Here is a 13,362-nt window from a genome sequence, read left to right as displayed (position 1 = left end):
TGAAGTCCGGCGGAGAAGGTCTTCTTCCAGGCGGCTCCATCATCTTCTATCTTGATCCGGAACCAATGTGACGCAGAGTTCTGGTGCGGAGCTATCATCCCCGATGCGTGGATCCTCAGCGGCGGTCCTCAGCGGCGTTGTCGTTCCTCTGCGACGTGGAGGCTCCTCTTCATACGATGTCCGTCGTATACTGAAGATTACATGCAAGGTACCGCATTCAATTTAGGGTACCTTGCATTCCTATTGGCTGAAATTTTGAAATCAGCCAATAGGATTAGAGCTACTAAAATCCTATTGGTTGTTCAAATCAGCCAATAAGATTTCAGTAGCTCTCACCCTATTGGCCGATTTCAATATTTCAGCCAATAGGAATGCAAGGTACCCCAATAAATATAGGGTACCTTGCATTCAATCTTCCGTGTGCGACGGACTATCGCATGAAGAGGAGCCTCCACGCTGCTGAGGACCGCCGCCGTTGAGGATCCGTGCTTCGGGGGAAACCAGCTCCACACCGCCACTCCGCGCCGCCTTTGCTCAGGATCATGATAGAAGATGGTGGAGTCGCCTGGAAGAAGACCTTCTCCGCTAGACTTCAGGAACGGTGAGTACCTATTTGGGGTTTAGTTTAAAGATTTATTTTTATTTTTAAGATAAGGGATTTATTGGGCTGAAAAAGTGCAGATTGCCCTTTTAAGGACGGTAAAAGAGCTGAATGCCCTTTTATAGGCAATGTCCTTACAAATGCCCCTTTAGGGGCAATGTGTGGTTTAGGTTTTTAAGTGTTTTTTTCTGTAATTTTAAAGTTTATTTTTTGTAATTTTAGAGTTTATTTTTTGTAATTTAATGTTTTATTTTTTAAGTTTAACATAGTATTAGGGGGTGTTAGGTTAGAGGGCTTAGTAATTAAATTAGTTATTTGCGTTGGGGGGCTTGGTGGTTAAGGAGTCAATAGTTTAATTCGGTTGATTGCGATGTGGGGGTTTGGCGGTTTAGGGGTTAATAGGTTAATTAGGTTTATTGCGATGTGGGGAGTTGGCGGTTTAAGGGTTAATATTTTAATTATGTTATTTGCGAATTAGGGGTTAATTACTTTATTATTTTGCGATGTAGGGATTAGCGGTTTCGGTGTTTGTTAATACTTTGTGCGGGCAGTTATTTTTTTTTATTTCTTGCGGGCGGTTACGTGTTTTTTCGTTGTTTTGTGCGGGCGGTTGCGTGTTTTTTTTGTGGCTTCGTTTGCATACGCTGCATCCAGGTGGATTCTTTTGGCATTAGGGCATTTTGCTATAGCACTTGTATGTCCTTTTTTATAAAACAAATTATATTTTGGTTAAAGATCCATAGTATCCAGACTTTTTGCAGTACCCAGATACAAAAATAAGTATTAATAATTAGCATATATAGAGGACGATTCCTCATTGAAACTTTTCTATAAAACTGAAAATGAATGAGAAGCACAATGTCATCTTATATTCTTGCAAAGTTTATTTCACTTCAAGTGACAGTAAAGTAAAAATCAAACTTTTATGATACAGATAGAGAATGCAATTTAAACCAACTTTCCAAATGACTTATTACCAAATTTGTTTTGTTCTTTTGGTATCCTTTGTTGAATGAAAGGGAGTGCACTACTGGGAGCTAGATATTTGAGCCAATAAAAAGAGGCATATATGTGCAGCCACCAATCAGCAACTAGCTCCAAGCAGTGCATTGATGCTCCTAAACCTAAGTATGCTCTTCGGCAAAGGATACCAAGAAAAATTGAAGTAAATTGAAAAGTTGGTTAAAATTGTTTACTCATGAAAGTTATTTTTTACTTAATTGTCCCTTTAAAGGGACATGAAACCCAAAATGTTTATTTCATGACATAGATAGAGAATACAAATTTACAACGTCCCAATGTACTTCTATTATTTAATTTGCTTCATTCTCTTGGTATACTTTGTTGAAGAAGCAGCAATGCACTACTAGAAGCTTGCTGAACACAGGTGTGCAAACGACATGAGGCATATATGAGCAGCCACCAATCAGCAACTCCTTAACCTACCTAGGTATCCTTTTTTTATCAAAGGACACCAGGAGAACAAAACAAATTAGATAATAGGAGTAAATTGGAAAGTTGTTTAAAATCGCATGCGCTATCTGAATCATGAAAGAAAAAAATTAATATTTAAATGGTATGAAGCTTAAGGCATGATTTATTCATCTTTACGTGGACTTAAATCACAGTAAACACCCCTTTATGAAGCAAAATTCTGGTTAAGACTGCAGCATGATACATTATATCTTGTTTAAATTACTTACTCATCCATAAGCTGTCCAAGCACCAGATGAATCCCCTTATCTAACTTGGCCAAATTATTGGCTCTGCTTTCAATGTGGGTAAGATCAACATTTACCACCTAAAAAAAAATATATAATAATAACAACAACATTTTAATTGTATTTATTAAAACTTATAGATTAACCTTCATATTAAAGATGTTGATAATTTTTTGTCTTAGTCAGAAATGCGTGTTTCTATTTGTAAAGGTAATTAATACTGAATAAATTAATAAACAAATAAGTATTACAAATAAATTATATAGAATTCCAAATCATATTAATTATAATAGCTGCCACTAATACAAAATATTTCTTTATTTATTTATGTACTCTTCAGCCATGCTACTATTTCCCTTCTCTCGTTAAGAGTCTACTCATGTATTTCTCTAATTCTCCAATGTTTGTGTGTAAATTTGCTGTGCCTGCACCCAGGATTTGATCCACTTGTTTTCCTATATAATCAGCTGCTACCTGTTGTATGTAAGTTGAGGACCCAATTATTCCACATTGTAATAAATAGTGTCACTTAACTCATTCCTAGGAGGTGGAAAAAAAAAAGAATAGATAACATTTCTACCAGCATCTCTCTAGAGTAGTGGACTCAAAGTACCGGTCCTGGGGCCATATGCGACCCTCAAGATAGTTTAATCTGACCCTCCCTTGTTTATTAGATAAATTATTAATTTGGCGCCATCAATTTTTTTAGGGTTCTAATTGGTGTAACAAGTTGATGCTCTATATAGGCACTGACAAAATAAATATAAAGTCAAGCATGTATCAACTCCCATTAAGCAATGCTTGATAAAGGTCACATTTTATTCAGTTCTAGAATGATCACTTCACTTGGCACTCACAAGATATACACAATTGTGTATGGCTATTGAGGGCTACAACTCCAATCATTCACTACTACTTGGGTAAATGTCACTTCCAGTTTCTAGTATATCCAGTTACAGAGCACTCACTCTGTTCAAGTGGCCCACATGGAAGAAGAACACTTGGCCAGTGGCCCCCGGATACAATGAGCTTGATACTCCTGCTCTAGAGAGATATAACCAGTTTTAAAATAAATTAGCTAATATTAATTTTGAACTAATTATCGTTAACTTAGATCATATTAAATAATGGAATTAATGTGTGCTCTGGATAGCTTACCTATCATTTATAAGTAGCAGAATATAATATTGAAAAATCATACTGTTCCCATGTGGCTGGCAACATTTTATGTGGAGAAGACAACTGTATACTGCTGTGCATCTATTTTGTTGGGAAAAAACGAATTCAAAACAAATAAATTAAATACTAACAGCTGTCTGCATAAATAATACTCTACTTACCTGTTGAAGGTCAACTATATTTACTCGACCTTTAATAAAAAATAAAAACAAAGTTATTTAAACAGTGCATCTACCAAAGGTGATTTTTTTTGTCAACAAAAATTTCAACATAAAAATATATATATATATATAGTTATATAGTAAAAGGTATTAAATAAAATAAACTACACCAACCTCCTCGATACTGAAGCTCATCCTTTATCTCCTTTGTTATCTGTGAGGGTGTAATATATTCCTTCCCATCAAGAGTATGCACTACATCAAGCTGTTTTTCAGCAATCAACTTAGCAACAATTTCTATGCAGTTACGCTCGGACAACCTACATAAAAATAATAACCATAAGTTAGAGCTTTTAAAATTTCACAGTAGTTTGTCAGAATATCAAGAAAAAACAGCTGTTTGATTGGTGAAACAGAGGATGACACTTTTCATTCAATACCAATGTTACCATACACACAAGCATGTTTCTAAACTGTATGATGAAACAAACGCTAATGAAATGAATGTACAAATTATGTGTGATTGAAAAACATTACTTCCTCATGGGTTGGCAAATTTAGTAGCCGGCAAGAAAAGAAGAATTACACACTTTTTTTTAAAGAGCCAGTGAGATGTGTTAGCATATAGATATACAGCATGTATAACAATCACTAATGTTAGAAGCTATGAGTAAAATTGAAAGATCTATGGCTATCTGTATACCAGGATTTGTCAAGACCTGTCTTAGCTATTATATCCTTTAAAGGGGGCACTAAAGCATTCCTCAGCTCAAAATATTAGCTGGCCCTGCTAGTATTTTGAGCTGACAAACATGTTGCATTGAAATAAAAGTTTCACTTGGATCTCATGGCTGCCCATGCTTGTGCCCTGGGTGTGTGCTCACCACTTGTGAAGGAGAAGCTATCTGGTAGATAAGAGTGCCAGCCGGCCCTAAAAGCACTAAAGATTTAGTAGCACCAAATCTTGCTCTGGAAATGCTTTTGATACACAGTGTTACACAACGTGGTGCCCATTTGTCTGTCACTTTACTAACTACAAGACCTGAGACAACACACAAGTAGACCACATAGGCAAACTTCATAAATAAGTACACCCTAATATAAGCCTGCAAACCACAAACATAAAAATATAGCTGCAAGCAGCAATAGAGGTGGCCACGCGCATCGCGCCTTTGCAATGGCATACAAGCTGCTAAGTCACAATATATAGCTATACAGCAAATTTCACAGCTTTAACATAAGCAGGTGCAAAGAAATCACATTTTCAAAAATTTCGCATAAACCAATATGGCTGCCATAGCTTGTGACCAATTCCTTCAACATGAACAAATGTGACTATTTCACAATATAAGGTTATACAGCTAGTTTCACAGTTCTAACATAAGCAGCTGAAGAGAAAATAGATTTTCGAAATTTTCGCATAAAACAAAATGGCTGCCAGATCATATGATATATAGCCTCCATATTATGCACAATAATTCTCACCATAGATGTCAATAAACATGGCAAAAATAAAGCATTTTTGTAAAACTGTTTTTGTTTTATTATTAATTTAAAAATATTGTTAGGGCGTTTTTGAACAATTCAAAATGGCTGCCAAACCACATGACCTATTAACTTCTCTTGAACAAATCTAAAATGTTAGTCATAAGATAACTCTGTAAACAAAATTTGAAGTCTGTGCCATAAGCGGTTTCGGAGAAGAGTTTTGTAGTTTTTAAAAACAGCACATACAAAACAAAATGGCCGCCAAGCTATGCATTGTATGGCTTTCAAATTGCACATACTAATGCTCACTATATACCTCTGCAATTTGCATAAGTTTTATGAAAATTTGCAAATGTTTTATTTCACGAAGGCTACTGCGCAGTGCGAATTTTTACTGCAATATTGCCTTTAGGGGTCATGACTATGTGTACTCATGTGTCTGTAATATAGTTAAATAGTGTAAACATAATGCATAAAATGCAAATGTACACAATTAAACAGCGATAAAAAGGCGAATGGCTTATAGCAGCCATGTTAAATTATGAAAAATTTGCAGTTTGAGCAAACTTGGTAGATGACCTTGCAAGGAGCACATGTGCAAAATTGCGCTTCATTGCACTTAGCGGTTTCACAGAAGAAGATGTTTTAAGATTTTTGCACATTTCAAAATGGCAGCTAGATCATGTGACTAAATCACTTCTCTTGAACAAACTTTATTCTAGGTCAGTACAGCAATACACACAGCAAGTTTCACAACTGTAACGTAAGCGGTTCCGGAGAAGAAGATTTTCAAGAATTTGTCGCAAAAAGCAATATGGCTGCTAGATCACATGACTTATGAGATTTATGTTGCACAGGATTATGCACAGCATAGATCTCTAGCATTGTGCCAAGTTTCATTAGTTTTTGAGTTATGCTGTTGTTTTTATAAGCACTTGAATAAGCTTGGCGGAATAATAATAATAAAAAAAAATAATAATAATCCTGACAATAACAATAGGTTGTCCTGCAACTTCGTTGCATTGCCACCTAATAATGTTTTCCTAGTTTTGTAAGCTGCTTGTGTGAAAAAGTCTTTCATACAAACAAAACATTGCTAAAAATTAGACGGAGAGAGGAGCAAAGGCTGAGTCAAATTTAAAGAACACTTAATTTGCTGAATTTATGTACCAACCATTGTTGGCAAAAATGTGTCTACAATAGGAAGCACATAATACTCTACAATGGATTTCTTGTTTCTTTGTTAGAAACCTATGTACCAGACTAAAGCTTCTCTATTATTAAAAAGGGACAGTAAAGTAACAATTATACTTTCACAAATCAGATAGAGCATGCAATTTTAAACAACTTTTCAGTTCTATCTCATTTTCTTCATTCTTTTAGTATCCTTTGTTGAAAAGCATACTAAGGTAAGCTCATGAACAGCAATGCACTACTGGGAGCTAGCCGATGATTGGTGGCTGCACATATATTTATCTTGTGATTGGCTCGGTGGATCTGTTCAGCTAGCTCTCAGTAGTGCATTGCTGCTCCTTCAACAAAAGATAGCAAGAGAATGAAGCAAAGTTGATAATAGAAGTACATTAGAAAGATGTTTAAAATTGTATGCAATATCAATCATGAAAGAATGATTAATAAATCTAAAACCCAAAATAATGTCTTATGAGAAAACTCAAAATATAGGCACAATTATCAAACAGACAAATGTCTGACGGACCTTTCTACCAAAAAGCTGCTTCTGACGAGGCAAAAAACACAAAAATGGTAAAATTTAGAAAAGGTATGCAGAGAAGACGAAGTGGCCGCTTTGCAAACTGGTATGAGCGAGGTGGGAGGGATATTTATAGTCTTTTGATGTTTGGGAAACTTTGCCTCCTCCTGGTAGGAATTTATATCCCATACATAACAGCTTGTGGACTCTCGCCATCTATATGAAAGAAATATGATAATAGGAGTAAATTAAAAACTTTAAAAAAAAAATGGTATGCTCTGTCTGAATCATGAAAAACAAATTTAGGTTTTCATGTTCCTTTAAGCCAGTTTGTGAAAGGAAGATCATACTATACTATTGTTCAAGATCATGGAATTATAAAACCTACTACTTTTTAACAACACAGAAAAGGTTTTTATTCAAATATGTTAATTGTTCCAAGGAGTTATGGAACACCTTAAAGGGCTATGATACACAAATGTTGAAGCGCTTAATAGTGATGCAGCTTAGCTGTAAAAAGCTGACTAGAAAATACCACCTAAACATCTCTATGTAAAAAAGTAATATATTTTAACTCAAAATGTCCTAAGTATTAACACCCCATTGTAAAGGACTTTAAGCAGCAAATCAGTATGTCTGTCTCGGGACCGGCAAGGGAGTGAGCCTCATGCACACTCATGTTATTTCCCTATTCAGTTTAAGAAAGTTTACTATGAAATCTCATAAGAGTTAAAGGGACAGTAAAGTAAAAAAAAATCTTTCATGATTTAAATAGGGCATGTAATTTATTTATTTTTTTAATTTTTATTATTCAGCGTAATAACTTCCAACATTTTGTTTACGCCATACAAGACGCGATTTAAACATTTAACAAGGAAGTAGTCTACAGTCAAACTTGACTGTCTTAATGATATAACCTGGATTCAACATATCTTAATTAACAGTAAATAATACAAAAATAATATTAGCATAGATTAAGCCCTAGCTCTTCCAATTCAATGTTTATCAAGTTCTTCAGCTGAATTTTATCTCTATATATAGGGCATGTAATTTTAAAAAACTTTCCAATTTACTTGTATTACCAATTTTGCTTTGTTCTCTTGGTATTCTGAGTTGAAATCTAAATCTAGGAGGTTCATGTGCTAATTTCTTAGACCTTGAAGACTGCCTCTAATCAGAAAACATTGACAGTTTTTCACCACTAGAGGGCGTTAGTTCATGTGTTTCATATAGATAACATTGAGCTCCGGCACGTGAAGCTCCTAAGAGCAAGCACTGATTGGCTAAAAATAAATGTCTGTCAAAAGAACTGAAATAAGGGGGCAGTTTGAAAAGGCATAGATACAAGGTAATCACAGAGGTAAAAAGTATATTATTATAACTGTGTTGGTTATGCAAAATTGGGGAATGGGTAATAAAGGGATTATCTACCTTTTTAAACAACAAAAATTCTGGTGTTTACTGTCCCTTTAAGTGAAATCTCATGAGATCACAGTAAAAGAGTTCATGACCTCAGCATTGTTGATGCTGATTGGCTGCTGTTCATTTCTTCATTTTTTTTTTACCTGCAGCTGAACAGCAGCTGAAGTATAACGTTTTACACAGGACTTACTCTGGTTAACTGAGGAAATTGTGAGGTAAAATATCTTCCTTTTTTACAGTTGTGCTCATAAGTTTACATACCCTGGCAGAATTTATGATTTCTTGGCCATTTTTCAGAGAATATGAATGATAACACAAAAACTATTCTTTCACTCATGGTTAGTGTTTGGCTGAAGCCATTTATTATCAATCAACTGTGTTTACTCTTTTTAAATCATAATGACAACAGAAACTACCCAAATGATCCTGATCAAAAGTTTACATACCCTGGTGATTTTGGCCTGATAACATGCACACAAGTTGACACAAATGGGTTTGAATGGCTATTAAAGTTAACCATCCTCACCTGTGATCTGTTTTCTTGTAATTAGTGTGTGTGTATAAAAGGTCAATAAGTTTCTGGACTCCTGACAGACCCTTGCATCTTTCATCCAGTGCTGCACTGACGATTCTGAGTCATGGGGAAAGAAAAAGAATTGTCAAAGGATCTGCAGGAAAAGGTAGTTGAATTGTATAAAACAAGAAAGGGATATAAAAAGATATCCAAGGCATTGAGAATGCATTTTAGCAGTGTTCAAACTCTAATAAAGAAGTGAAAAATGAGGGGTTCTGTTGAAACCAAACCACGGTCAGGTAGACCAACTAAAATTTCAGCCAAAATTGCCAGGAAAATTGTTCGGGATGCAAAGACAAACCCACAAATAACTTCAGGTGAAATACAGGACATGTGGTGTGGCTGTTTCAAGATGCACAATAAGGAGGCACTTGAAGAAAGATGGGCTGCATGGTCGAGTCGCCAGAAGAAAGCCATTACTACGCAAATGCCACAAAGTATCCCGCTTACAATACGCCAAACAGCACAGAGACATGCCTCAAACCTTCTGGCACAAAGTCATTTGGAGCGATGAGACCAAAATTGAGCTTTTTGGCCACAACCATAAACGCTACATTTGGAGAGGAGTCAACAAGGCCTATGATGAAAGGTACACCATTCCTACTGTGAAACACAGAGGTGGATCGCTGATGTTTTGGGGATGTGTGAGCTACAAAGGCACAGGAAATTTGGTCAGAATTGATGGCAAGATTAATGCATTATGTTATCAAACAGAACGCCTCATTTTCCACTTCTTGATTAGAGTTTGAACACTGCTGATTTGCATTCTCAATTCCTTGGACATCTTTTTATATCCCTTTCCTGTTGTATACAGTTCAACTACCTTTTTCCCACAGATCCTTTGACAATTCTTTTTCTTTCCCCATGACTCAGAATCCAGAAATGTCAGTGCAGCGCTGGATGAAAGATGCAAGGGTCTGTCAGGAGTCCAGAAACTCATTGACCTTTGATACACACACTAATTACAAGCAAACAGATCACATGTGAGGATGGTTACCTTTAATAGCCATTCAAACCCCTTTGTGTCAACTTGTGTGCATGTTATCAGGCCAAAATCACTAGGGTATGTAAACTTTTGATCAGGGTCATTTGGGTAGTTTCTGTTGTCATTATGATTTAAAAAGAGTAAACACAGTTTATTGATAATAAATGGCTTCAGCCAAACACTAACCATTAGTGAAAGAAAAGTTTTTGTGTTATCATTCATATTCTCTGAAAAATGGCCAAGAAATCACAAATTCTGCCAGGGTATGTAAACCTAAGAGCACAACTGTACATAGAGATGCTCAGGTGATATTTTCCTGTCCGCTTTTAACAGTTCTACTGCATCATTTAAAGTGATTTAGCATATGAGTATGATGTCCCTTTAACTAGTTGTGGGCTTGAAATAGTTCAACACATTTCTAATGACTGCACATTTCAACGTGGAAAAGTTTCATTCTGTCATTCTTGCCTTTGAAACTAGTGAAATTGTGAATACTAGAGATCCTGGCAGTCTCTCTAGCTATATCAAATCTCAGGGGATTTCAGGGACAATATATTATTAAAGGTTGTATCTTTGTAGGATAGTGTTTTGTTTTGTTTTTGTATTCATGCAGTTTGTTCAGTATTTCACATGGCAGGTGAACTTGGTAAAATGTTCTCTTTTAAAAGAAAAGGGTTTTTATAACAGCTTTGTTAATCACGTTTTTGTAGCTAACACGACTGCCAACAATGAAACAGTATTAGTAAGTCAGATGGAGACCACTACAGAGGGAATAACTTATGCAATATTTAAATGAATAATCATGTCAAAATTAAACTTTTATGAATCAGAGCATGCAATTTTAAGCAACTTTCTAATTTACTCCTATCATCACATTTTCTTGGTATCTTTATTTGAAAAAACAAGAATTAAAGCTTAGGAGCCGGCCCATTTTTGGTTCAGCACCTGGGTAGTGCTTGCTGATTGGTGGCTACATTTAGACACCAATCAGCAAGCGCTACTCAGGTGCTGAACCAAAAATGGACCGGCTACTAAGCTTACATTTTTGCTGTTTTAAATAAAAGATACTAAGAGAATGAAGAAAATGTGATACAAGGAGTACATTAGAAAGGTGCTTAACCCCTTAGTGACCGAGGACGTGCAGGGTACGTCTGAAAAAAAAAGGCAGTTAACGCCTGACGACGTACCCTGCACGTCCTCGCCTAAAGTGAGTGCTGGAAGCGATCAAGATCGCTTCCAGACACTTTTACAGTACCGCAGAGATGCCTCGATGTCTAGGCATCCCTGCAGTGCTGTTCCGGAGTGCCGGGACCGGATTGATCACTCCCCCTTGAGTGATCACTTCCGGTTTTGCTCCACGTGGAGCCCGGCAGTGCAGCAGACCATTTGGAAGCGATCGGACACGCTTCCGATGCTCTGCTAGTGTGCTAAGTGCCTCGGTGGGTCGAGGCACTTAGTTAGTGTATAAATAAAAAATAAAAAATGGGAATAAAAACGCTAAAAAAATAAAAAAGCCCCCACATATAGCCCCCCCCTCCCCCATGAGGCTTCTAAAATGGCGATGCCCAGTGCATCATGGGGCCTCTGGGGGTGTCCCTAGCCTGCCTCACCATAGGGGCAAGCTAGGGTCACCCAATCTGAGCATTTCCACAAAAAAAAAAAAAATAATAAAATCTCCCATTTGTCTGATCAGGTCAATATTTGTAAATATTGACTCTGATCAGTGTGGATCTCCCTCCCTCTCCTCACTTGCTATTTTGTTGGAGAGAGAGAGAGACCTGTATTTTAGCAGAGAGAGATTTATTTCTTTTATTTGGTAAAAAATTTAAAATCCAAAGGCTCTTTTCAGAGCCATTAACCCCTAGCTTGCCAGTGATCACTATAAATCACTGGCAGTAGCACAGCTGCACTTTTTTTTGCTGTCTGTGCATTTTTTTAGGGGTTAATTTTTGTTGTTGTATTTTTTTTTTTAAAACCCAAAGGCTCCTTTCAGAGCCATTTAGCTAATTTAATTTAAAGACTATTTAACCCCTAGCTTGCCAGTGATCGCTATACATCACTGGCATTAGCATAGCTGTACTTTTTGCTGTCTGTGCATTTTTTAGGGGTTAATTTTTGTTGTTGTAATTTTTTAAAAACCCAAACGCTCCTTTCAGAGCCATTTAGTTAATTTAAAGAGTATTTAACCCCTAGCTTGCCAGTGATCGCTATAAATCACTGGCATTAGCATAGCTGTACTTTTTTTTAAAAAACCCAAAGGCCATTTAGTTAATTAATTAATTAATTTTGGTTTTCTGTGACAGATACAATAATGTCAAAGAAAACATATAGTGCTGAGGAGGAATATGCCATCCTTGCGTCAGAGTCAGATGCCTCTATGTCTGACTCAGACCCCAATTTTGACCCTGCCATATGCTCAGATACATCATTAGATGCAGTCTCAACTGATATTGATGTATCTGTGGCTGCTAGCCCCCCTGCCAGCCCCCCTGCTAGCCCCCCTGCTAGAAGGAGGCGTGTTGCTGCCATTGCCGCTGAAGAGTGGGTATTGCCTCATCTCCAGAGGCCAGATATCCCACCCTTCACATCAAATGCTGGCATAAATATAGATGTGGCAGGTTTTAGCCCCCAACAGTTTCTGGAGGTGTTTCTGGGTGATGATGTATTGGGGAACATTGTCGCCCAAACTAATTTATATGCCCATCAGTTCCGTGCTGCAAAGCCTGAAACATATTTGGCAAAGCAGCAATGGGCCCCCATCAATGTGCCAGAATTTAAAAAATTCTGGGCATTGACTATGCTGATGGGCATCATAAAGAAACCCTCCGTTCGCTCCTACTGGAGCAGTAGCCCCATCTGCTCTACCCCCATTTTCTCCCAGAGTATGTCGAGGCAGAGGTATGAAATGATTCTTCATTTCATGCACTTCAGCGACAACAGCCTGTGCCCCCCTAGGGAGCATCCCCAATTTGACAGGCTGTATAAAATCCGCCCCCTGATTACCCACTTTTCTGCCAGGTTTGCAGAGGCTTATACACCTGGAAGGAATATATGCGTTGATGAATCCCTGATGAAGTATAAGGGAAGGCTGGGATTCAAGCAGTATATTCCTTCCAAGCGCTCCAGGTATGGGGTAAAGGTGTATAAGCTCTGTGAGAGCGAGACTGGGTATACTCAGGCCTTCTGGGTGTATGAGGGAAAGGATAGCCACCTTGACCCTCCAGGTTGCCCAGAACATATGGGAACCACTGGCAAGATTGTCTGGGACCTGATATTACCCCTAATGAACAAAGGGTATCACTTGTACTTAGACAATTTTTATACAAGTGTCCTTTTGTTCAAGCTACTGTATTGCTTTGATACAGTAGCTTGCGGCACTATTAAAAAGAACCGCACAGGTTTCCCAGGACAACTTGTACGCACCCGGCTACAAAGGGGGGAGACCTCAGCTCTGCGCCAAGAGGAGCTGTTGGCACTTAAGTACAGAGACAAGAAGGATGTATACCTTCTTACCACCATC

General features: G+C 37.4%; 1 protein-coding gene across 1 annotated transcript in view; it reads right to left on the bottom strand.

Moving 5' to 3' along the window:
- Window positions 1–13,362, bottom strand: part of UFL1 (UFM1 specific ligase 1) — a 226,186-nt gene that overhangs the window by 200,344 nt on the left and 12,480 nt on the right. The window contains exons 2-4 of the mRNA XM_053710557.1: window positions 3,837–3,982; window positions 3,663–3,691; window positions 2,305–2,402 (exon numbers count right to left, since the gene is read on the bottom strand). Of these exons, the coding sequence (XP_053566532.1) occupies window positions 2,305–2,402; window positions 3,663–3,691; window positions 3,837–3,982 (273 nt within the window). The remainder of the gene's footprint in view (window positions 1–2,304; window positions 2,403–3,662; window positions 3,692–3,836; window positions 3,983–13,362) is intronic.

Source organism: Bombina bombina, chromosome 4 (genome assembly GCF_027579735.1).
Source record: "Bombina bombina isolate aBomBom1 chromosome 4, aBomBom1.pri, whole genome shotgun sequence".
NCBI lineage: Eukaryota > Metazoa > Chordata > Amphibia > Anura > Bombinatoridae > Bombina > Bombina bombina.
This window is presented reverse-complemented; position numbering and strand designations above follow the sequence as displayed.